This window comes from Piliocolobus tephrosceles, chromosome 6 (assembly GCF_002776525.5).
Source record: "Piliocolobus tephrosceles isolate RC106 chromosome 6, ASM277652v3, whole genome shotgun sequence".
NCBI classification, from domain to species: Eukaryota; Metazoa; Chordata; class Mammalia; order Primates; family Cercopithecidae; genus Piliocolobus; species Piliocolobus tephrosceles.
Window position 1 is genome coordinate 50,029,225 of NC_045439.1, and position 27,722 is coordinate 50,056,946.

Consider the following 27,722-nt stretch of genomic DNA (forward strand, 5'->3'; position numbering starts at 1 on the left):
TAAAGATCCATATAAAGACTGAGTAAAAGTAGGTGGAAGTACCTGGAAAACTGTAAGAAGTTAATCTGTGTGCTATTTGTTACTATTACTCAACTGCCCTCCTGGTAATAGAGAAACTTAACCAGAGGTCTTGCCACCCCAAACTGAGGGGCTAATATCCCAATAGCTGCAAGGTTCCTATAAAAGCAGGCCAGACCACAGTGAACTCTTCCTATTAGGTGGTACAAAGGTGTTCTGCATCTCCAGTTGGGTGGTCTTGTACACAAAAAGAAAACTGGGCTCACTCATTTGAGAATGACTCTGTGTCTCAAACTCAATATATTTAGTGTAGTTGCAGTACAACGAACTCATAAAATCATCTCTTAATTTTATTCATTTCTGGCAACTCTAGTCAGCCATAAGGTTTCGGATTTCTTTTTAAATTCAGATAATGGTTGTAGTAAATTTATTCTGAATTATCCTCCACTGATTACTTTCTGACCATGATAATTGGAGTATTTGATGATAGGGTGTTTATCTTTGCTGCATCTCAGGTTTTCACTTAAACTGTCTTCACTAGATTAATCATCTCTATTAAAACTTTGTGCACATATTACCACCTTTTTCTCTCCCACTCACCCAATTATCTTTTCTGCCATGCCTTGCTGATTATATTTCAAAACCCTTTCCTAAAAGTCATTCTTTAGTCAATGTTGGTAATTTCACCATATTTATCAGCTCCATTTTTCTCCCAACAAATGCCTTATTATATCCATAGGAAAACATTAGGTACTTGGGATATGCAAGACACAGCCCCTACTCTCAACCTCACCTCTATTTTTCCACTTAATCATTTCCTTTAATTATCTTATATACTTAAGAGTAACTCCTCTGTATTCATATTTACCCTCCATGAATATATCCCAATGTTATTAAAAATAATTTCCTGGAAATTGGAACATTAACTGGTTATATGATGATTAAGGATTAGTGTGAGATGGTATCATGGTTTATGTTTTTTAAAAATGAGACTTTACCATTTGAAATAAGTACTGAAATACTTATGGATAAAATATAATCTCTGGGATTAGTTTTAAAATAGTATGGGGTGGGTAGAGATGAACAGGACCAGATTAGCCATGGCATTGGGCCTGATTTATAAGTATATGGAGAATTCATTATACTATTCTATCTACCTATTTTAATATTCTCCGTATTAGAAATGAAAAAAAGATTTTTCTCTTCATTTGCTACAGTCTGGGCTACTCTTATAAGATCTAACATAATATTTAGATAACTTTTGTCATTTAAATAACACTATAAAACTCAATAGCCAGCCAGGTGGGGTGGCTCATGCCTGTATCCCAGCACTTTGGGAGGCCGAGGCTGGTGGATCACAAGGTCAGATCGAGAGCAGCTTAGCTAACATGGTGAAACCCCATCTCTACTAAAAATACAAAAAATTAGCTGGGCATGATAGCACGTGCCTGCAGTCCCAGCTACTTGGGAGACTGAGGCAGGAGAATCACTTGAACCTGGGAGGCGGAGGTTGCAGTGAGCCGGGACCGCACCACTGCACTCCAGCCTGGGCAACAGAGAGAGGCTCTGTCTCATAAAACAAAAAACAAAAAATAAAAACCAAAAAACTCAATATGCAAAATACAAAATTATATGCAAATTATATATACTATTAATAGCTACCATTTGCTTACATGTACTAGGCTACTAGGCATTGTTAAGGTAATTTATGTACATAAATTATCTCACTTATTCTTCACAATTAGCTCATCAGGTAGTTATCACTAAAAACCCAGAGAAATTAAGAAACTTGCCCACTATTATCAGGATAAAAATAAACTTTGAACGTTCATTATTAGTTCCTAATACGAAGAAAATATCCCACAATGACTTAAACACAATGCCCGCATCCATATCGATATCCTTTGTTTCCAAATTATCATAAGCTATTAAGCAGACTTGGCCAAAGACAAATTTGAAATCAGTTTACATTTACCTAGTTAAGTCAATACTTGGACTTACAAATTTTATTTTATTTGCATTCACAAAGAAATCAAGTATAACGCTGACTGTGCAGAGTCACTGTTTACAGCCACATTTGGGAGGGAGGGAGGGAGGGAGGTGTCAAAAGTATAAAGGCAGCAGGTTCAGCCCCTTAAAAATGATCAATAACCATATACAATCATGAGAAATCTTGGCCTAAATATCACAGTGATCAATCCCCTACATGTTAGGGCATTGAATCCTCTGAGCAGTTCACAAATTTTAGCAATTACTTTATATCTTAAACTTTTAAAATTTCATGCAACTGTGGATTTTAATGCAGCACAATTCCTTAAAATTGTCAATACTTCCCTTAATGGAATTAGTGCATTCCTAAAAATACATGCATTGTTACAAATTATTACAACTAGATTCCCCTCTATACAATATTTAAATATCAGGAAATAAAACTTCTTAAAATGCCTATTTAAGGGGCAAAATATTTTGTTTTTGGTTTGTGCAACCTGCTGGCTTTTAAAAAGGGTGAGTTTCTTTGGCATGAAAGGAAAACATAGGAGACATACAAATCTTTGCAGTTGCAAATGAACAAGTGAGGGCACACACTTCCTGGAATACAAATCTCACTAAATACTTTTACTAAAATCCCTCGGTCAAGGAGACCAGAAAAGTCTTATAAACGTTTTTAAGAAATTTCAAATTGATTTACTGTGTAACACATCCAGTAACAAATGTCTTTACACAATTTCTTTAAAAGCAAGTCCTTCTCCTAGCATATGGTATTTTATTTACAAAAATGTACATACAGTTCTCATGAAACTGAGGTATTAGATAATTAAGATATTCATACAGCAAAGAGGTAGTCATAAAAATCCGTATCTAAATATAAGCTTATTTCTTAGCATTATAAAAACCTTACATAATTACACTAAAACTATTTCATTATAACCCCCATATTGCATAAATAGAAGATAAATTTGGCACTTCAGTGGTCTTTGTTATTTCTAAGTCTGTTTCATATTGAGATTAAACATTGACTTGCTCCCAAAGTAATGCGTGTTTTGAGCTCTTTCCTCAACAGTGTTAACAGGTTGTACCAAGCCTGGCACTGTCTTTGTATCCACGTGTTTGCTATCCCTATTTCTGCTCTTTTGATGAATTACACTTACCAGATGACCAGCGAGGGTCAAGGAACACACCGTGGTGATGGAAGACAGCAAAATTAATCTGGTTCTTCTAGAAATAACATTGGCCTTTGGCCTCATCCCTTAAGTGGATCTTGGAGGTTAAAAATATGACAGACCTCCATGTGCCAACTTCACCACTCATGAGATGACCAATCTCATTTAGAAGTGAAATGATTTTAAATTCACCTAAAATGAGAAACTATTAGGGCCAACTATACAAATATTTTAAGGCTAAAAAGATGAGTCTCATCAGAAACAACTTTTGGCACTTGAATCTGCATCTCTGCAACCCAAGGAACTTCCAACAATAAAATCTGAAAGGGCTGCTTTTCTCAGAAAGGCTACATAATGAGGGCAGTGGTTGGTGGGGTGGAGAGTGGTCAAACACTGTATTAATGAAATATATTGTCAGTATAAACAGTTCAGCTATACTTTTGCTCAGAGGTAATTTTTAGTTGTGTTATTTTAAAAGATTTTTCAGAGACAGTCTTGCTATGCTGTCCTGGCTGGTCGCAAACTAACATCTCAGCCTCCCAAAATGCTGGGATAACAGGCATGAGCCACCACATCTGGCCTAATTGTGATCCTTCCATTTTACATTTCAACCTATACAAACACTCTCTTCCTGTTATTACCGCCTAAATTATCTAAAGCTCTGCTGTCCAATACAGTAGCCACAAGTCACATGTGGCTAACTTTAATTAAAATTACAAATTCAGCTCAATCATCCCAGCCATACTTCAGGGGCTCAGTAGCTACATGTGACTAGTAACTACCATACTGGGGAGTGAAAAGGACACATCTATCCTCATATGAAGTGTGACTGGACAGCAGTGATCTGAAGAAAGTGTAACCATGCTATATGCTTATGAGATTCTAAAAACTTTTTAAAAGTTGCTTATAAAAAGAGTATCATAGGCTGGGCATGGTGGCTCACGCCTGTAATTCCAACACTTTGGGAGGCCGAGGTGGGCAGATCACTTGAGGTCAGGAGTTCGAGACCAGCCTGGTCAATATGGTGAAACTCCATTTCTACTAAGAATATAAGAAATTGGCCGAGCATGGTGGCATGCGCCTGTAGTCCCAGCTACTCGGGAGGCTGAGGAACAAGAATTGCTTGAACCCAGGGGGCAGAGGTTACAGTGAGCCAAGATTGTGCCACCGCACTCCAGTCTGGGCGACAGAGTGAGATTCTGTATCAAAAAATAAATAAATCTAACACTTCTGGGCTACAGGTTAATAATGATGTGTTCACTGGTGTGAAAAAATGGTATCAACCTTCTGGTTCTTATACTTTAGACTGAATTTATGAAGTATTTAGGGTTCCATATAAGGCCCAAATAAAACAAACTCAGATACTTTTACAGCATTACTATAAAGAATAATGTAAAGATTTGGCATGCATGATAAAAGTAATTTAGCAGTTAAATGATTAAAACAGATCATTTCATCCTTCCACTTAAATCTGAAAATCTTGACATATAGAAGTATTCACAGCTATTTAAAGCTCCTCACAAGACAGGGGCAAAGGCTCTTTAGATATTGCTCTATTTTACTTTGGTGTCTTACCAAGGGTGGGGCGGGGGGAACATTAGAGTGGCAGTGTACAGACAAAAAAGTAAATTAAAATAAAAACTGTCTTAGAAATAAACTGCTATGAAACAGACTAAACTTTTGACTGAACACATGGAAAATGTACTGGTATCTGACATATGAGTTGACTAACTGAATACTTTTAGGAAAATCAAGTTCACATTATTTTCAAATTTACTTTGTCAGAACACACAACAGTGATGACAATTATGTAATACGTCTTCCCCGTAACTCTTAGATGAAAGGCAGGAAGTGGGAAATAATATATTGCTTGTTGCTGTTTTACTTAGTGGGTAAAAGCAAAACAACCCAATCATAAAATGCACACAGCTGTATCTAAAAGAAAAATGCAAACACAACTTAACCATACTTTATTTGACTGCATCTTATTTAGACAGCTTGCACATTTCAAATCCCATTAAATCTCTCTCCAAAAGGATATGGGACAATAGAAGAAAATTATGCAGCAATATCCAGTCAAACAGCAGTCCAATATTTTGAGATACACGTGATATTTTATAGATACTCAACTCATATCTGACGTCAATATAATTTATGGTTATGTTTTTACAAACCTGAAAGCCCTGTAACATTACAGCACTCATTTTAGTGATGTCATGGTGCACTGAAAAGTAACTCTGATGCACTACCAATTTGATTTTATCTATACTCCTGAAAAGTGATGAACTTCATGATTTTTAGACACCATAATAAATATACACATCCAGTCTTAGACATGTCAGCCAGTACCGTAACACAGGGCAAGGTAAAGTTAAAACATGAAAAACAAATTGCTTTACATAGATTTGTCGAGCAAGTGGGAAGGGTAATTTGGGAAAGAGGCAGAAAATATTAAAATTGACTTTTTATTTTTTCTTATTTTGCTGGTTTCAACTTCAAAAACTACTGTCTGGTTTCTGATCTGTGGACTTTGCTAAAGTAGTTTCATCCCAATGTACAGGAAATTATAATCAGCCCACACATCAAAAATGATAGTATACCCGTTAGCTTCTTCAATACTAACATATATAGCTTCATGGTAGCATGTATAAAAATGTTCAGCAGTACCAACTGCCAAACCAGTGTCAGTGGATAGTACAGTCAGTCCTAAAGAGGCAGCACCCCATTAAAAGAAAGTTGCACCTATTTTGCTCAGTTTTAGCCAAGTGAACCCATGCTATCAATTTCAAATAGAATTATTTTAAGCTTATTTAAGAAAAATAACAGCCTATTATCAAAAAGTAAATTACTGTTTGAGGCTACTACAATCTGAATGGAGTCTTTCAGTGTTGGTGTTGGGTTTTCATGCTAGAGGTTAAAATTTTAATCTACTTAAGTAAAAAAATGTTTGCATATCCAATTAAAGACATAAGGCATACACTGACATTTAACATACACCAAACAATATGGCAACCATCTGACTTTTTAGTCACACAGTTAACTTCATGTTTACAAACACCCAATCAGTTCAGTTAATTTGGCAATTTCGGAGGAAAAGGTCAGTATGATGGTTTCATTGACAATCTGGCAAAAACACTAAAATGGTTGAACCCATGACCTACCATCTATCTACTTTACAACCATCCCCATTAGTGATTCAAGCAAATATATGTTCATCAACCATTATGCATCAACCAGCAAGTCAAATATAAAGGAGTGAAATAAAATTTGATGACATAAATATGTTTTAGTTCAATTTCCTTCATATTAAATAACAAAAGCATCACTATGGTTGGTATTCTCCTAAATGCTAGTGCCTAAACGAAGTTTGACCAAAAACATACTGAAAAGCTGAGTACTGTGTGGTTACCATATTTTTATTATAACCAGTATCCTGCCCATTAAACTTTCACGAGCAATATAAAATGGAAAACGTTGTCTTTAAAAATAAAGAACTATAAGTAATTCCACCAGCAGAAAGTTTTTATTTTCAAATATAAATTGTGTATCTTTATTTTTAAAGTATTTGTTACTATGTTCACCTTCAAAACACTATACTGAGCAAAGAGCAGCTTTCCTTTAAAAAAAAAAAAAAAAAGCAACAAACTTTCCTGAAAAGGGGCCTTTCCCAACTGTTAATGGAGGTAGGGTTTTTAAAAATACAGTAATTAGAGCCACAAAATATATTCCAAACCAAATACTAGAGCAGAAGTAGAGTATATTCAAATGAAAACAACAACAGATTCCTACAGTTTTCACAGAGAATGAATCTTTTTTCTTCTGGGTACCTAGGTTTTCCAGTTAAATAAATTATTTATCACAGGTTTACTGACTCAATTGAAAGCAATTAACTTTAAAATTTGTTACATTGCACTGATTGGCCAAAACACAATGTAACTAATAAACATGGTGGCGGTTAAGAAAACCCACAGAACTCATTCCAAAAAAGATTTTCATTTCCCCCTTTTGTTTTTCTGGCAGAAGAAAAGCAAAGCTCCCCTAAGAATTTGCTCATACAAGTGAAAATAAAATAAAGCAGCTTCAAATGGATACAATGCACCTTGAAATTTATTTCCAAGACCAAGAACCTAAAGGGAAGCATTTTAAGAAATGAAAGCAATGTGAATCCAAATCAAGTGGGAAAAACAAATTCAGCTACTTTGTAAAAGCTGTTCTTCACAGCGTAGCAGTAATTTTGATTAAATAAAATCATATCAATTTACACTAATTTTCTATTCTTTTCCAAAACTTCCCTTACTCTCAAAAGAAAAAGTGCATCTAAAACCCAGCAATTCCCGGCTCCATCAACTTTTCTTATCTCTTTTGAGCCATTTCTCAATTTTCCAAGTAGATTCAACTTGTTACTGTAAGGAAAAAGGGACTTCTAAAGTAAACCATTCTGTTATTCACCTGAAAAAAGTATCCAAATTATAAAAATCTGAAATAATTTATTATCAAATTTAGAATTTAAATAAAAACAAAAGTTTGCTTGCAAAGGCCTTAAAGAAAAGGAAAAGATAGCATGCATTCAAAAACTAGTGATGAAGACAAATATACTCATCTACACAGGCACTGGCAGACAAAATTTAATTGTTACTTTACTCATTGTAAGACATACCCCACCCTACATTTTTTTCATTCACTAATCACTGAGGTACCAATATTCAAGAATGGAAAATTTAATATTGAAAAAATTAAACCTAAAACTGAAGCGTCTTCTCCCTCACCCCCTTCAGAAAACTAGGGCAGGTTTTGTGTGAAATGTTAGTATACTTAGAGGCTTTTACAATCCACATTGGCTTTTTTAAGGAACAAAAATTATGTTCCACTTACTGGTTCTGTGAAAAAATGATCACTGTGTAAATAACATTGTCAGCAGACTTTGCAAATGAACACATAAATCTTGGCTATCAACTGGCACATCTTGTTGGTACCAAAAGAACTCCTGAAGTTTAAAACAATCTTTTAATTCAGAACAAATGCGCCATGCCAAAGTGCAACAAATATTGTGCGACACTCAATGAGACACTGACAGATAAGAGCTGCATGGAAATTACTAAATCCACCTGCAAAGCAATTCTGTACAAATTGCATTGCATGCAAAGGTCGATTCTGTGTGGTTGAAAGTTGTTTCTCGATGTCAGTTTCTCAACGCAGCCACAGTTTAAGTCGCAGTGCATCAACTCCATTTAAATAGTATCTGAACAGCCTCTTATCTCGAACAAAACCAAGATTTTCATAAAGTTTCAAAGCAGACTTATTTGTTATTTCGGTTTCCAAAACAACCTTCAAAGAAATGAGAAAAAAACTAAGTTATAATTACATAATTTGAAAAATTACTTACCAAGTAAACAATTTTTCAAAAATCATAATTTTAAAAATTGATAGTGAAAACAATAAATAATATACAGAAATAACTCAAAAATAGTCATCAAAATTGTAATATTATATTTGGGTCGAGGGCTTGGAGGACCACTGGAGATGTATCTTCTGTTATACTGATTTTGGTGATGTTTGAAATTTTTAGCAATGAGAGTATGTTTTATACTAAAACAAAGATTAATTATTTCCCTGTGGGGAAAGGTAAAATGACTAAGGATGAAAATAAAATCAACAATCAAAAGTACTGGTTTATTTCCTTAAAATAATAAGCCATATTATTATAAGCAGCTATTCAGATTGACTTCCAACTTCCATATTTTCATTAATATGTCATTTATCCTGGCAATAACTGCAACATTTGTCTGGAGTCTAGACCAGAGTCTGCAAACTATAGACTTTGGGCCAAATGCGCCTGCTGTCTGTTTTGTAAATAGAAGTTTTAGTCAAACAGCCATGTTTATTTGTTTACATGATGTCTGTGGCGGCTTTCTCAATACAAGGGCAGAGCTGAGCAGTTGCCACAAAGACCTATGGTCCACAAAGCCTAAAATAATTACTAATGGGCCTTTTACTAACAGTGTTTGCTGAATCCGGACAAGAGGTATTCAAAATGTTAGAGTGTGTCATAATCACCTGAAGAGCCTGTTAAAATACATTGCTGAGCCCCACCCCCAGAGTTTATGAGCAGGTTTGCAGTAGGACATAAAAATCTGCATTTTTAACATTTTTAAATTGCCAGATGATGATGTTGCTGCTGGTCAAGGGATATATGAGAACCACTGGTCTAGAGAGTACCTCAACTTATATCCAAAATTGAATTCATAATCTGCTCTTCCTCCACAATTCTATCTCTCAGTAAACAGGATCACCATCCCACCACATCAATGCCTCAAACCTGAAACCCAAGAGTCATTTTTGAACCTCATTCCTCTCCAACCACCTATATGCATCCAAGCACTGATTTTGTCAATTCTCCCTCTTAAATCTCTAAGTAGTCCTCTTCTTTCTATGCTCAATATACCACAGTGCAAGCTGCCATCAACTCTCACTATAATTACAAGAGCCTCCTAACTCAAGAGGTCTCCCATTCTCTATAAATAGAGTTAGGGTGATGCTCTTGTTAATTCTCTACTTAAAACCGTTTATTGATTCCCTCTTGTCCTCAAGAGAAAGTCCACAATCTAAAAACAATATCAACAGACATAAAAAGTCCATCAATATACTTCTCAGCTTTGCTTTAGGTCTCTCCCTTCTTGCTTTCCATGCTCAGCACTGAATTTTCGGTTTCTGGGACCCACCATGATCTCTCCCACCTTAGACCATTCAAATAAACTGTTCTCTCTCTGGAAGCATGCTCTGCCTATCCTCCTCTCTTTTGGCCCTACCTTGTCACTTCCAGATTGGGGACAGTGCCCCTTTCCTTTTATATCACCCAGCAGCATTCTGCACTGTTCCTATGACACATTCTTATTCAACATTTGATGAGTGGTATGTCATCTCTCCTAGCTGGTAAGCCCAACAACAGCAGGGACCAATGCTAAATCTAAACCTTTAAAGGTTCTAAAATGAAGTAATTAGTTCAGGATGAAGAAAACAAATACGCTCCTAAGAAAACCTAAAATAAAAGTTGTACAGGAAATAAACTGGTTTAAGATAAGTAAACGTCAATTTCTCTCTGCACTTGAAAAAACACAATTTGGCTAGGTGTGGTGGCTCATGTCTATAATCCCAGCACTTTGGGAGGCCAAGGCGGATCACTTGAGCCCAGGAGTTTGAGACCAGCCTAGGCAACGTGGTGAAAACCCATCTCTACAAAAACTTTAAAAGTTAGCCAGGTTTAGTGGTGTGTGCTTATAGTCTCAGCTACTTAGGGGGGCAGAGGTGGGAGGATCACTTGAGCCCAAGGGGTTGAGGCTGCAGTGAGTTGTGAGTGCACCACTGCACTCTAGCCTGGGCGACAAAGCGAGATTGTTTCAAAAAACAAATTAAAATACTCACATATACACACACACACAATTAAATTTCTAGTAATGTATGTCATACTACAGTCTGTAACACCTCAGTCTGGTCAATACAAGTTTTTAATTTTTAACAACTCTCTTGGGTAATTCCTGCAATTCTGTTATTAGGTCCAGCACCTAATTATAGCTAAAACGTTAAATCAAAGCAATTTAATTTGAGAAACACTAAAGTCACAACAACTCAAAACTTGGAATTGATTTCAAATAAAAAGTGACAATTTTAAAATATGACAGCTAATATTTATTGGAGCTGTACTATGTGCAATGTAAAGCATTCTACATGTATTATGTAGCTTTATTTTCACAATAACCCTATGAAATTGATGTGGTTATCCATTTTACAGATGAATAAAACTCAAGGCCACCAATAGAGCAAGGACAGAACAGAGTCCAATTATGAACTAAAGTTTAATAGTAACTACCCTACTGTACCTCCCCTCTGATTATTTCCCGAAGTAAAGCAAAGCAGTGACCAGGAAATCTAACCTACTAAAGACAAGATGAAAGGGATTCTAAGTCTAATATTCAGCAATCTAAAATATTCCAAACACATCTGAGGCTACCACCACGACACAAATACACACTTGAGATGTGGTTAAGAACTGAGTTCAAGTTTGTTGGCATCCTAATAGATTAATGAAATGAGGCTCAATTACATAGAGAAAAAATTACACCAAGGTCTCACTCAGTTAAAATGTAAAGATTCTCCTGGCACACTCACATTTTCTAAACAAAGTGATTCTTTCTTTAGCAAATTATTTGACACAACAGAAAAATGCCAGGATAAAGTAACTAATTTTTAATTCTCAAATTCTTATAAACATATTATATTAGAAATTCACCATAAAACGAGGTTATTTTGGTCCTAAAGAAACTTGACAGAGTTGAATTCTACTTAACAGCGAAAAAAATTACAGTGAAATTCCACTGATCCTCTTTGCAACAGCAACAGACCATTATCAGGATAAGCCAAACCATTACAAAACACTACTGTTTAAGATAGTATGTTTTAGGCCGGGCGCAGTGGCTCAAGCCTGTAATCCCAGCACTTTGGGAGGCCGAGACGGGCGGATCACAAGGTCAGGAGATCGAGACCATCCTGGCTAACCCGGTGAAACCCCGTCTCTACTAAAAACTACAAAAAACTAGCCGGGCGAGGTGGCGGCGCCTGTAGTCCCAGCTACCCGGGAGGCTGAGGCAGGAGAATGGCGTGAACCCGGGAGGCGGAGCTTGCAGTGAGCTGAGATCCGGCCACCGCACTCCAGCCTGGGCGAGAGAGCGAGACTCCGTCTCTCAAAAAAAAAAAAAAGATAGTATGTTTTAATACTGTAGGCTGGAAGCTCCTGGAGGGCAGGCTTGTTCATTGCTAGAACTTTAGCACTACCACACTGTCTGGCACCTAGAAGCCCTTCCACTGCTATTTGCTGAATGAACAACAAACAATACTGCTCTTCACAACATCTCTTTAAGATCAGAATTAACATCATGTTGCACAGACAAAGAGAAAGACCAGAAAAAGTTAAACAGCCTGCCTACAATCATACAACTGCCAAGTGACAGAAGATAAATATGGAAACCAGGCTTCTCATACTCAGTTATTAGGCCAAACTACTCACCCAAAATCCTTGCAGTTTAGCTAACCCCACTGTATTCTGTTCTTTACCTTGCAGCCTCTATCACATAGCAAAATATTTCCAGTGAAACTAAAGATGTTTTATATATATACACATATATATAATTAGAAAATACTTAATAAACATAATAAATATAGTCTAATTAAAAAGCTAAAAAGTAATCTTTCGTATCATGGGGGAAAAAGAATGACTGTACCTTTTCTAAGTTGGACTTTTCTAACTTAGAAAAGTATAAGTTATTTCAAAAAATAACTTAGATCTCCTTGTGGCTCCTAATAATCTAATTTAGTCATTAGTGCTAATGTGATCTATTGTATTAATTGTACAAAATACAGTCAGTTACCAGATTATCTGTCTAAAAATTACCAAAATGTCTTTTGCATTACCTTTATATTGCTAGAAATAAATAGCATTAGGTAGGTCAAGCAAATCAGGTTGTAGGGAAAGTCATGGGTTTGAATAGCAGATTGTAAACAGTCTGCAACAAGTTACATACGTGCTATTTACAGAAGAAACTGTCTAGTAAAAATAAAAAATGTATGCAACAAAAAAAGAAAGAAAACACCAAATTGGATGTGTGATACTGTTTGGCTGTGTCTCCACCCAAATCTCATCCTGAATTCCCATGTGCTGTGGGAAGGACCCGGTGGGATGTAACTGAATCATGGGGGCAAGTCGTTCCCGTGCTGTTCTCATGAGTGAATTAAGTCGCACGAGATCTGATAGTATTAAAAAGAGGAATTCCCCTGTACAAGCACTTTTCTCTTTGCCTGCCACCATCCACGTAAGATGTGACTTGTTCCTCCCTTGCCTTCTGCCAGGATTGTGAGGCTTCCCCACCCATGTGGAATTGTAAATCCAATGTGGTATTCTTTCTTTTGTAAACTGCCCAGTCTCAGGTATGTCTTTATCAGCAAGGTGAAAACAGACTAATACAACGTGCTAGAAGGGTAGGTAGTGAACATTCTTCTTCTGTTTCTCAAGTTTTCTGTAATGTTCATTATGGTTTTTCAATGGAAAAAACGTCTTTAATGTAAATAAGCAAAAATTAAATGACATGATTTTCAACTGAAAATATTTAAAGATACTATAAATTTAAATTCCATTAAGAAATCCTAATTCCACTGTATTCTGATCAGTTATCTCTGGCTATTCATATCACAGTAATTGACCTAAAACTCTTTTTTTTTTTCCTTTTTGGTGAGACGGAGTCTTGCTCTGTCCCCCAGGCTGGAGCACAGTGGCACGATCTTGGCTCACTACAACCTCTGCCTCCTGGGTTCAAGCAATTCTCCTGCCTCAGCCTCCCCAGTAGCTGGGATTACAGGCACACACCACCACACCTGGCTAATTTTTGTATCTTTTTAGTAGAAACAGAGTTTCACCATATTGGCCAGGCTGGTTTCGAACTCCTGACCTCGTGATCCACCCACCTTGGCCTTCCAACGTGCTGGGATTACAGGCATGAGCCATTGCGCCCAGCCTAAAACTCTCAAAAAAAAAAAAAAAAAAAAAAAACCAGAAACAAAAACAAAAAACTTGAAGTTTTCAGAGATCAAGATTTTAAGGATATCAATGGCTTAAACATTGAGGCACTATTCATTATACTGATACTGATCAATCACCTGCCCAAATTCTAATTTACTTCAGGAAAAAAGTACATAAATGTAAATGGCCACCAAGTAGGTTGATTTTAGGTACACAGATCCTACTTTAAAATCTACATCATAGAAAACTCATTCATTCTATATGTATTTATCTTATTCTTTCTTCTATTGTGAAACATGAACCTAAGGCACTTGTCCTAGCTGCTACACATCTGGCAGCCAGAGCATGTGGGGGTGTAAATAAATTTAAGCCAGATCAGCACACTAGTAATGTATTTCTTACTCAAGAAGTAACAAATCCACTTGTTTTCTCTTTTGATGCTATAATTTTTTGTGTCAGCTCCAAATACATAGAAAATGAAAAAAAAATTTGGCTATACTGTTTTAACATATACCTAATTCTGATATGAAAAGTTGGGAAAATCACAGTAAGACAAAATGAAAACATCAACTCGACCAGGAACAGTGCAGCATTATTTGGAGAAAAACATTATCTACCTTTCAATTCTGTGATTACTAATAACTCTGGTTGAATACTCTGAGCTTAAAATGACTAGTAACAACAAAGAACAATATAAACATGACTCAAGGTCACAAATTCTGTAGACAGAATAGAAAGTGAAAATTGTTTGATGTGCACAGTAAGGTTTCACAGAGATTTCCAAATGTATCTTTTTTTTTTTTTTTTTTTTTTTTTTGCCACGGAGCACGGTAAGGTTTCACGGAGATTTCCAAATGTATCTCTTTATGAGACAAAGTCTCACTCTGTCTCCCAGGTTGGAGAGCAGCGGTGGTGGCTGTGCAATCTTGGCTCACTGCAACCTCCACCTCTAGGGTTCAAGTGATTCTCCTGCCTCAGCCTCCTAAGTAGCTGGGACTACAGGCGTGTGCCACCACGCCCAGCGAATTTTTGTATTTTTAGTAGAGATGGGGTTTCACCATGTTGGCCAGGCTGATCTCAAACTCCTGACCTCAACTGATCCGCCAGCCTTGGGTCTCCCAAAGTGCTGGGCTTACAGGCATGAGACACAGTGCCTGGTCAAATGTACCTCTATTAAAAGGTTCACAGATTTTAAAATCTTTATCTTTGTAAGAATTTTCAAAATAGCGGAATAACCTAAGTAGTAGAAAATCTAATTTAAAACCCTTGTCAAATGTCTTTCATAGATTTTCAGATAATTTGTCAAAATTTCTAAACCCTTTAAAAGAAAGGAAGGTTGGTCTAAATTAATGAAAGTGAAAGCACATGTTTATTTGCATTTTCATTAATCACTGTATTTTTGGAGATTTATCATTTCAAAGGCATTTTAACAACTTGGTTAACCCTGAAGATGCCTTTTAAAAAAAAAATGCGGCCAGGCACGGTGGCTCAAGCCTATAATCCCAGCACTTTGGGAGGCCGAGATGGGCAGATCACGAGGTCAGGAGATGGAGACCATCCTGGCTAACATGGTGAAACCCCGTCTCTACTAAAAAATACAAAAAAACTAGCCGGGCGAGGTGGCGGGCGCCTGTAGTCCCAGCTACTGGGGAGGCTGAGGCAGGAGAATGGCGTGAACCTGGGAGGCGGAGCTTGCAGCGAGCTGAGATCCGGCCACTGCACTCCAGCCTGGGCGACAGAGCGAGACTCCGTCTCAAAAAAAAAAAAAAAAAAAAATTGCTACTATGAACAAAAATAAGACAATTGGTGTTTTTAGAAAGCTTACAGAAAGTTCAGAGAGAAAGACAAGTTAACAGCAATACAAGTCAAAATTTAAAAGTGCTTAAACAAGAGAGAGAGGGGTACAAACATCGTGCTGGAAGCACAGAACTAATCATTCAAAACATATTTATGAAGCAGTTACTCTATCACAAATGTCACACTAAGCACCAAGAATATCACAACAAACAAGAGAAGGCATCTCTGTCCTACACTGTGCTAAGGCACTGAATAAGTGAAATTAAGTGCAGTAAATATTACAAAAAGAGTAACAAAAATAAGAGAAAAGTGCAATGGATTCTGTCCAGAAGGATCAAGAAAAACTTAAAGGAGTTGTTGGTATTTGAATTGGGTCTTAAAGACTAAAGTATTTTAACAAGGAAAGGAAAACCAGATAGCTACCAGATCTTATAAACAAGAGTTCATATGGTAAATTATTCGATCTGAATAATGTTGGACGCAGATAAGCAAAATTTTTATACGAAGAAAAAGTTATCTAATCAAGAGACAGAGGTATTCACAAACTGCAAAAACCATCCATTTAAATTATACAAAAGGAAAAAGTTCACAAAGCTATCCCTGATGTCAGCCTAAACATTAAGTAATATTCATTGTTTCAAAAGAAAAAATGAATGAATCAGCATTAGCTTTTTAGGCTGGAAATGCATACCATTAAAATGAATCATTGATTTAGAATTTAACCTTGAGACCAAAACAATACAAATGTTCGTATCATTCCCGAGAACTTCCAATGAAAAGCCAACACTAGGCCGGGCGCCGTGGCTCAAGCCTGTAATCCCAGCACTTTGGGAGGCGGAGATGGGCGGATCACGAGGTCAGGAGATCGAGACCATCCTGGCTAACACGGGGAAACCCCGTCTCTACTAAAAAATACAAAAAACTAGCCAGGCGAGGTGGCGGGTGCCTATAGTCCCAGCTACTCGGGAGGCTGAGGCAGGAGAATGGCGTAAACCCGGGAGGCGGAGCTTGCAGTGAGCCGAGATGCAGCCAGTGTACTCCAGCCCAGGCGACAGAGCGAGACTCCGTCTCAAAAAAAAAAAAAAAGAAAAGCCAACACTATGCAAACCTTTGATCAGTTAAAGAAAAGCACACAGCCTGTCTCAAAGGAGTGACTTAGGATAGCAAGTAGGATAACTCAGAAAAAGTTTCATCATAGGAACATAATACTCTCTGCTCTTAACACCCCTGTTCACTGGATCTCTCTACTCTGTGGAAGATCAAAACATGATCTATTATCCCAAAGATTTCTCCAAGCTGTTAAGCAACTTTTGTGAAACCTGACTTTTCTTGATGAGCTGACAAGCAGTGTGGCTATGGTCCAAACATGGACCTATACTCATGAACATATCCGATCCAATTCTCTCCTCAAAATTTCAGTTACCAGTCATGTAAAACTTTGGCTACTGCATTTTAATATTAAAAGCTGTGAACAATGTGAGATCCTTTGACACCTGTGAATTATTTCTTTGGAGTAAAATTAGATATTTTTAAATCCCAGGATGACTTCACTGTGCCACCCATTACGTCTGTAGGCCTTCTCATATAACCACCACTTAGAGTGGATCCATCAGAATAGAGCCTAATGTGAACAAGAAGCCTGAGAATGCCCAGCAGCAAATCTCTGTATTCTAACATGGAAATGTATTCATGAGATGTTGTTAAAAGAAAAAAGCAATTATTATTGCTAATAATTACTGAATAAGAATTACTTCATCTGTATTTTTAAAAACTATATATTGCATATATGTGCATTTAAAAAATGAGAGAACACATTTCAAACAGTTAACAGTAGCAAGAGGCCAGGAGCAGCGGCTCATGCCTATAATCACACTTTGAGAGGCTGAGGTGGAAGGATCACTTGAGGCCAGGAGCTGGAGTGGTCTCCAGCTGGATAACATAGCAAGACTCCCATCTCTACAAAACAAAAACAAAAACAAAAACAACAACAAAAAAACAGGAGCTATCAATGGAAAGATGGATAAAGACTTGAAAAGCATAAGAATGGCAGAAGGAACTTTGTTAAAAACACATGCACACATTATCATATATGCTGTGTATAAATTTTGTACCAAAAAATCCACTTCTTTTAAGTCACTAAAACAAATTATTAAGGTCAATATTTTGAAAAAAGTTACCCAATTTCACATATTTCGAGAATTCTTTAAGGCATATCTGACCTCTAATAATAAAAATTGCTACTTCTATTACTCATAAAAGTACTAGTACAACTTTGCTCCTCCTCAGTCACCACTGCTATATTAAAGACATCTATACTTCTCTAGTTTGTACTTGTTCCCTTCCACACCGTACAACAGTAAATGTTAACATTCCCAATCATCACCAGTATTTATCAAGCACCCACTATATGTAGAAACACAGTGCAGTAGGATACAAAGAAATTATATCTGCCATCAGACCTTATAAACAAGCTGAAGAGAGAAAATGCTCTTAGGTTAATGCGCAGATAGCGCTACTCTTAAAAAGTGGTTGTCTTCCCCCTAGCAACATTGTCATTATTTAATTCTGAAAAGATTATTTTCAAGTGTGAAGTGTCCTCCATATAGACTGATAGTTTTCCCACTGTTAGAAACTAAGGCCAATATGTAAGCAAATTATAACAGAGTCTATAATAAGAGCTACCTTAAAAAACTGATGATAAAGCCTCTGAATACCAAAATTGTGTACTGAAAATGTCTAAGATTCCACCCACTCATTTTGAAGAAATTTTAGCTCCATTTTAAAATTTGTTCTAGGTCAAAAATTCATATGTTTTAAAATGGAATATAATTTTCCCCACAAGCTGCATTTGTGTAGTAAAACTGCAATGAAATCTGCAATAAATTACAAAATATTTATAAAAAATACCTAGTAAGAATAATGCCCAGAAAACAAGTATTAAACATTTTTAAAGACTTACCTCATCACAGTCTCCCTCAACCATGGCATATATAGCTTTCTTAACCAAGTTAGTACCTAGAATATAGATCTGAGTATTAATGAAGGAAAAATGTATTTCTTAAAGATAACCTAAATTATAATATTCATAAGCACAGAAATGTCAAATGCTAGTTTCTATCTTGAATCCAGATGCACAGATTATCTCAAATTAAGTGGGAAAAATTTTAACTATAAGCTAAGAGAAGCCAATAGAACCTATACATTAACAGTACGTTTCCTCTTGAAAGACCTGTCTCCCAACATGCTCCTTTTTCTCAGCCATAATTATTTGCCACAAGCAGGAGTTTGTTCTATTGTGTTTGAAAGCAGGAGGAAAGGGAAAGAGAAAAAGACAAGATATGGTATGGCCAGAACAACCCAGAACTCCCCGTGAGTTGGCCAGAACTTACTGCATAACCCGAGCTGATCTCACCAAAGATCTTCCAAACTCCCCTGGACACAAGGCACAAGACAACCTCATCAGAACTGCTGTTACCCACAGTAGGTTCCTATAAACTTTATAGTGAGCATGATGAAGTCTGGTACTCCCAATGATGTCAGTGGTGTGTCTGTAAATGTCTAGCAAAATGTATCCTAGTTTAGGGTCAATTATAACTGGTATATTAAAAGGGAAAAAATTTGCCAAATCTGATTTTAAGAGAAGACAGACAAATTTTATTTAAAAACTCTTAGGCTGGGCGCGGTGGTACATGCCTATAATCCCAGCACTTTGAGAAGCCAAGGCAGGCAGATCACTTGAGGCCAAGAGTTCAAGACCAGCCAGGCCAACATGGTGAAACCCCGTCTCTATCAAAAATACAAAAAACTAGCCAGGCATGGTGGCTCACGCCTATAATCCCAGCACTCTGGAGGCTGAGATCATGGCAAAACCCCGTCTCTATTAAAAATACAAAACACTGGCTGGGTGCGGTGGCTCAGCCTATAATCCCAGCACTTTGAGAAGCCCAGGTGGGCGGATCACCGGAGGTCAGAAGTTCAAGACCAGCCTGGCCAACATGATGAAATCCCATCTCTACTAAAAAATAAAAAATTAGCCAGGCATGGTGGCGGGTGCCTGTAATCCCAGCTACTCGGGAGGCGAAGGCAGGAAAATCACCTGAATACAGGAGGTGGAGGTTGCAGTGAGCCGAGATAGTGCCACTGCACTCCAATCTGGGCGACAGAGTGAGACTCTATCTCAAAAAAAACAAAAAAAACAAAAAATACAAAAAATTAGCCCGGGTGTGGTGGTGTGTGCCTGTAGTCCCAGGTGCTTGGGAGGCTGAGGCACAAGAATTGCTTGAATCTGGGGGGCAGAGGTTGCAGTGAGCCGGGATCACACCATTGCACTCCAGCCTGGGCGACACAGCAAAACTCTGTCTCAAAAATAGTAAAATTGAATTAAAAACTCTTAATTTTCAAAGCATGCATACAAGTATGTGTACATTTTATGGCCCAAACAAAGTATGTCTGAAGGCCAGGATGCAACCCTAAACCCACTGGTTTCTGCCCTCCAAACTAGCCAAACAATTGGCTATAATTTATCATGAGTCCTTATCAGTGTTTTTTAATGCATCAAAGGCTCAAACTTACTCCATAAAACAAGCCCAATTCATTAAAAATCTTAGTGGAAAGCTGTAACACTGTAATCAAGTTGGCTAAACTTAACATATTAAGTAAACCTATTTATAGTTACTTCTCATGATATCTAGGACTGTGTGAGAGTCTTAGGTTGGACAATAATACTTAATAGTTTTTAAAAAACCTAAGTGACAAAACTGCTAATGATTAAATACTCGTATAGGTATTAAACTTTTTTTATGAATACTCGCTAAAGCACATCACAAAATCTGACATGCTTAGACAAATGCTTGTCTACCCAATCCTCCATTGTGAACACAGAGCTACTAGGTCCTAGAGACTAAAAGAGTGGTTTTTTGAAATGGAATCTTGCTCTGTCACCCAGGCTGGAGTGCAGTGGCACACTCACTGCAACCTCCACCTCCTGGGTTCAAGCGATTCTCCTGCCTCAGCCTCCTAAGTAGCTGGGATTACAGGTGCCCACCACCACGCCCGGCTCATTTTTGTATTTTTAGTAAAGACAGGGTTTTCCATCTTGCCCAGGCTGGTCTTGAACTCCTGACCTAGTGATCCAACTGCCTTGGCCTCCCAAAGTGCTGGGATTACAAGCGTTAGCCACCGCACCCGGAGGCCTATTGAGTTTTATGGTGTTATTTAAATGACAAAAGTTATCTAACCCGGTGATAGAAGAGTGGTGCTTAATCAGGCTTACATCACAGTCACCTATGGAAGCTTCAGCCCCACCTCTGACAAGACAAACAAGAGTCTCAGGGTGAGGGGTCTAAATATGTGTTTTTAAACCACCCTACATGATTCTAAGGATCATTATAAATCATGAGTGTAAGATTAACTAAACATGTCAGGAAAAGTACACCCAACAAAAAATTAAGTTTGGGAATTATAAGAAACAATCAATTCTCATCTCCTGATCTTTTCTGAACTGCAATATACGGTTCATGACTAACTCCAGTAATGGTAACAATTTTTCCATAATGTTGGCTTGATTGAGGTCCACTTAACCCAAATACAGACAAGTGCTTGAAGGCTGGGATGAAGGACCATCATAACGTAATTATAAATTGCAGTATTTCTTGTGTTACTTAGTATAATGCAAAGCATTTTGAATGTGATAAAAAAAAATCTGGAGGTAAAAACGGATGATCCGACTACTTGTTAAAAACTGTCAAAACATTAATAAAGAAAAAATTCATTTTAAGAACTTTTTAAAAATACCATTTTGAAATTAAAAATTAAAAACCGCCTTAATTTTCTTCCCTTAGTTTTTTCATTTCTACATACTTACATTTAAGTCTTTCATTTCAAAACACAAAAATGAAAATAGCTTATCTTAGGCATTCTATGAAATAATATTTTTCTTACCAATGCCATTTCTCCTGTATTTGGAATCCACGGCTAACATGGCTATATAACCTCTGCGGAACATCTTTTTGTGCATATCCAACTTGCAAACGATGGCACCTACACACTCCTCCCCTACCATGGCCTTAAAAATAAACAAACAGTTATGAAGAACACATTGCCATCAGGTACTGCACAATGATCCAGAGAAAACAACAACCAATCATTGGTAGGCATTTTTGACGGGGGAAGAGATAACAGGAACTCTTACAAGAGAGCAGTCACAGAAGTTTCAGAAATCTAAATCCCCTAACTCCTTTAAATGTTCTAGTGTTAAATTTCTCAATATTCTTTAGAACATGAATTATTTATGCTTACTATTAAAGCCTAGGGAAAAAAGACCAGATTTCCGCAAGGTAAACATTCAAGTACTTTATAAGATTACGTATGAGGTACTTATAATCACAATTATTTGCAACAAAGACCTAACTACGTTTCTGGAAGGGGAAATATGCAAAAACAAATTATTAGGACATAAAATATTGTAAAACTTGCCCATCAGCAGAATATAATTTTAAATAGTTAAATTTAGTAATAATGGCCAGGCGCAGTGGCTCACACCTGTAAATCCAGCACTTTGGGAGACCAGGGCAGGCAGATTGCTTGAGCTCAGGGGTTTGAGATCAGCCTGGGCAACATGGCAAAACCCTGTCTCCACTAAAAATACAAAAATTAGCTGGGTGTGGTGGCATGTACCTGTACCTGCTACTTGGAAAGCTGAGACAGGATGGCTTGAGCTGGGGAAGCAGAGGCTACAGTGAGCTGAGATCATGCCAATGAACTTCAGCCTAGGTGACAGAGTGAGATCCCATCTCAATAAAATAAAAAACGAAAAAAATTTAATGAAGTTTTAGTGAAAGCTGCATATAATACATATTTACACCTGAATGGTAGATTGTGATCAGAAAAAAAAAAATTTTAATTTTCAGAAAAAGCACAGTTTATAAGGTATTGATTAGATCATACTTAAGAGGTTTTTGTTAATATATGTAAATATAGCATAGTCTCATTTTTAGGATACTCCTGACAGTGTGGATAACTGTCATAAAGCTCTCAGAATACTTATAGTTCAAAATCAAAGCTTTATGTTAAAAGCTTTAATTTTACAGAAATTTCTATTTTAATAAAAATGTACAGATTTCCAGAGTATTAAATTCTAATCATCCCCCATTTTCATTAAGATTTCTAGTGTTACCATTAAAAATGTTTTTCAAAAATTCCAATGCTGATAAAAAGTTCTAGTAACATGGTATTTCTGGTAAATATAAATAGGGCAATATCTCCAACTATTTAAATAATGTGTCAGTAAGAAGTTTGTTTTCCATAAATTAGTTTTCCAGAAGAAGCTATTTCAACAAAAGCAGAAATGAGTTAAAAAATTACTAAGTAATGTCCAATTTATAATTAATACATATTTTAAATTTGTGACTTTTTTAGTCTGTCATTCTGTAAATTGATTAAAAAGCCTTTTTTTAACTGTGGAGAAATCTTTTAGGCAAGAAAATTCTAATCCATTTCATGCAAACCTAAACTAGGTCAGAAAAATTCTTTTGAAGGAATATGAAATTCAACAACCCACGCTAATTCATTTCTGGTTTATCACACATTCCAAAACTATTTTGGGTCAATAAACCTCTGAAGTGATTATTTCTATTTTTTTCCCTCACAATATATCAATCTTTTAAAAACATTTTTTAAACAAAGACCTGAAGTATGCACAAAAATTGCCTTGAACAACTCTGAAAGCTTTTTCTGATCTGAAAATAACTCACTTCAAATATATGTGTGTATATACAAATACATATAAATACATACACATACATAAAATTATTACAGACCAAATGGTATATTTAAAAGGGTCAGAAAAAATTTTGGCCTGACCTCATAAGTCAGGCTCATGTTAAATGAAAACCTGTATTAGATCGATGATATAAACCTCAGAACAGCTACACCTTATAAACTATCCAAAAATGAGGAAAAAGTAAAACAATACAACTGGACAGTACTTTCAATCTGAACAGGAATTTCAAACAAATCTTTGTCCTTTGAGCATGGAATAAGCAAACAAAATATTGTATTAGTTCATTCTTAAGACCTGATTTGTTCCTAATTTAGAATCTGTAGGAGCAAAAATCAAGCTGTATGTATCATCTAAAAAGCCCAATATATCATACACCATAGAGATGATATTAGTAGTGAAGAAGACCAATGCTGTATTTTTTTCCTGATAAACCACTCATGAATATATGGTACATTTACAGGAATCATTAAATTGCTTGTCAATTTTTCCAAATAAAAGCTCTGCACATACATTTGGAATTCATGCTATTAAATGTATTTTTTCAGGGATGGGAACTGAAAAATCCCTGGCAAGATTAAGACTTAATACTACAAGGCCAAAGGGTTGTCAGTCTATAAAACTATGAAAAATATGAAGTGAGAGATTCCCAAATTCTAGAACACTACAAATAGAAAACTGGGGGACGCCAAAAAGTTAAATTTAGAACAAATAAACGGAAGTACTATGTTACATCGCTGAGCATAAGTTTAAGAACTTCAAAAAGGTACCAACAACTGAAAATGTTACTATGAAAAGAGGTAAAGATAAAATGGTTAAGTACAGAGTAACTGAAAGTGTCTCACATTTGTATTGAATTTTTTTTTTTTTTTTTACATCTTTTACAATTAGGAAGAATCATAATAAGCTACCATTTTTGTTACTCAATCAAATATTGGCAATTTTATAAGGTTGAACCCCATATATTCCATTGACCCATTACAGGTTATCCACAGAAAAGAGCAACATTTTGGAGGTTTCTAATCTCTTGAGATTGATCTTTGTAAGGGCAACTGTTACTTGGTGGCGATAACTTGCTGACACAATAATCTTCACTGAATGGATCAAGAGTATGTCATTTTTCAGGTTCTTATGTTACCATAATGAGAGGCCAGGAGAACTGGGTTCTAGCTTTACCCTTCTGTCAGTAAATATCTGGAGACTGAAACATTTTGAGTCACTTTGGTTCTTTTTTTCAATCAAAAAACAAAACAGAACAAAACCTAAGTTGGGCTGGATTATCTCTAGGATGCCTTTCAGTTCTAAAAGGTTATGATTTAAAATAAACATACACATTTACGCATTTGCATTTTTTTAAAAATAGTTCCTATGGGAAACTTAAATTTAAAAGTATGCCAAGATAAAGGTTTCAGTTCTAAATGGCCTGGTTGTTTTTTAACTACTGTTTTATTATTGTTTAATACCTCCTGATTCATACTGGCACTAGTAAATCTTACAGGTCGACCACTTGTGCATATCGCAATTTTTAGATATTCAGAATTTAATATTAAACAAACGAGCTACTAAAGGCTAACATACACATTAGCTGGTGAATTGGAAGGGTTCTACATAAAATCAAAACTAAAGTTTACTAATATTGTTGACCAGAGTCTAAAATGGCAGACAAGTTGAGAAAGGCTTAGGTAAACATCAGGACTCAAAAGTTGACTGAATATCATATACACAACAATTTCCTGGAATTGACAGAAAAACATCTATTTCGATTTGAAATGTGACTCAATCATCTGCTTCTGTGGGTTAACTTACAACTAAATCTACAATTTTTAGCAATTACAGTGGCATTTGATATGACATTTATAATAGTGCTATAAATCATTTTCTCATATTCACTGACATAGACATGTCTTAGAACTATTCTGATACAATGCTTAGAATACTGAAAGAGCAGTTTTCAAGAATATAAAATAGTACCCAGAGTTTAAACAAATGTACTGAAGTTTAAGCAAAGTTAAGACAGAAAATAGAACTACCATTATCTACAATACCCAGGTTACATTTTCAAATTACCACCAAGCTAGATAATCAAAACGACAGGTAAGTATTGTCAAAATATCTTGCAGGGAATTACTAGGTGAAACTAAGCCAATGCTAAAACACTAAGTAATAGTGGCTTTTCCCTTCACATATTATAAAATACTCCTTAAATGGATGTCATCTGGAAACAATATGCTTATGAGCACATGACACAAAGCATACACCTTGCAGTCAACAGTTAAGTTAAAGGGTTCACAGAGACTGAAATGGGCCAACATTATTGTGAAGAAATTACTGGTACTGCCAATACTATGTAAATTTTAAAAAACTGTCCAAAAGTCTTTCACTTACGTGTAATATTATTGTCAATTATAATTTACACAAGCCAGTGTTACTAGTGTTTGGCCACATCTTCAACCAGTTTCTTAAATTAAAAAAAATTTTAAAAAATCAGATCGGTAACAATTTCACACTTAAGTTTTCTACATTCCACAAAAGGGTATTTTGTTCAAGTTTCAGGAGTCTTTCAGCCACCAGAAGTGTTAGTAGCGCTTTCTGCAATGGAGTACCAGAAAGCAGGCTGGCTATAACCGTTAATTGTCCTGTTGAAGTAAAGGGAAACATCTCCATAATTACTGAAAATGCTTGTAAGATTTAATTCTCCAATATGGCCACACCAAGTTTGCTGACATTCATGTTCACCAAAACATGTTTATGCATACACTCTTCCCTGATTATGGTTGTAACTGAGAGACTAAAAGGCCTCTATCCAAATAGAACCATGTTCAAATTAAATTACTGTGAAGTGTTTGAGGATGCGGGCGGGCAATTAAAGACGGTTAAACACGATTATAATCTAATGTAAACAAGACACAAGACCCCCACCCCAGTGAAACACGCTACCATATAGGCTTGCTGCAGTTACACTAGCATCACGTTAACCCGAATCATGAAGTCTTACCTTTAAAACAGTTTCATTAAATAACTAGGAATGTGTACACGCACTTGACATCATAGAACGTACTATGATAAACAGCAGGAGGTATCCACTGCCACACTGTGGGCCCTCGCTCCCTGCCCCGCACAGTCTGGATCACTGCTGGGTTCACCCTCTTTTTATTCTACCCACTTACCAGGAAGCACAGCTGTGGCCAGTTGTGGATAAAATATCTATAGGTATAAATGGAGTAGGGTTCGGACAGATCTTTGGTGATCAGTCTCATGATATCGGGCATTTGTAGCTCGGATTCATATCGGACGTATCGTATCGTCCGATCCTCTCCAGGCTCAACCTCCCTGCCCGAAGGGCTTCTTAAGCTGCAGTCGGCGGTCAGGGACGAAGACAGCAGCCGCACCTGCTCGTCTTCCTCCTCTTCCTCCTGCTCGGTGCCCTCGGCCAGTCCATTGCGGGCCGCCGCGGGACCGCTCGCCGCTGCTGCCTCCGCCGGGCTGGGGACCGCAGTTCTTGCATTATTAGAGAGGGAGTGAGGGGGCCTCTCGCCCGAGTGTACCCCAGCTCCTTTTGTTGCAGTCGCTCTGGGGCCTCCGTCAGGGGTGGCCGTGGTCGCGGCCACCTCGGCTACGCTCAGGACCTTGCTCTTGAGGGAGGCGGCCGCCCGGAGGTGCCGCAGTTCGGGGCTAATCAATCCGTTGAGCTGCTGCTGCTCCTGCGGCGGCTGAGGGCAGCGGAGGCACGGATGCCCCTTGGTCGCCACCGTCGCCGACTCCCCGCCCGCCGGGCTCCTGCCGCCGCCGCCGCCTTCGTGCTCCTCGTCGTCCTCCTCGTCCTCGCTGCAGCAGGCGAGGGCGGCCCCCGCCGGGAAGGGACAGTGGGGCTCGGCCGCCGCCGGGGCCGGAGGTGCTGGTGGTGGGAGGAGGCTGCTAGGCCCAGGCGGTACCTCCGCCATCCTAGAAGCGACACAGACCGAGAGGGGAGGCCATGAAACCCGGCCGAGGAGCGCGGAAAAGAGGGGACGGCAGGTGGGGGGCGGCCGAGGTGGGGGGAACAAAGGCCGGAACCCCCCCCCCCCGGGCCGCCCCCCCCCCCTACTCCCCCCCCCCCCCCCCCCCCCGCCCGCTCTTCAGCGCCGCCCAGCTGCTCAACCGGCCACCGTCCCCGTCCGCCCGGGCCCACCCGCCAGCCCTGTCACTCGCGGCCCCTCCCCGTTCCCTCCTCGCGGCTCACCCCGCACGGGTCCCCGCCGCCGCTGCCGCCACTCCTCTTCCTCAGCCACTGCGGCCGCCTCCTTCGCAGCCGCGGCCGCCTCCACAGCCGCCAAGGCTCTCACTCAGCCGCCGTCGCCGTAAAGCGCCTCGGCTGTTACCTCGGGTAAAGTTTCCTGGGCCTGGCTTTACGACACTTCCCTGCCTG

At 37.8% G+C, this 27,722-nt stretch overlaps 1 protein-coding gene across 1 annotated transcript; it reads right to left on the minus strand.

Moving 5' to 3' along the window:
- Positions 1–5,116: 5,116 nt before the first annotated feature.
- Positions 5,117–27,722, minus strand: NAA30 (N-alpha-acetyltransferase 30, NatC catalytic subunit). Its single transcript, XM_023231316.2, has 5 exons — positions 27,537–27,722; positions 26,485–27,259; positions 21,481–21,604; positions 18,500–18,555; positions 5,117–8,504 (listed from the first exon to the last, which is right to left on the minus strand). Exons 2-5 carry the CDS (start codon positions 27,256–27,258, stop codon positions 8,367–8,369), a joined length of 1,092 nt encoding a protein of 363 aa, XP_023087084.1. The 5' UTR covers position 27,259; positions 27,537–27,722; the 3' UTR covers positions 5,117–8,366.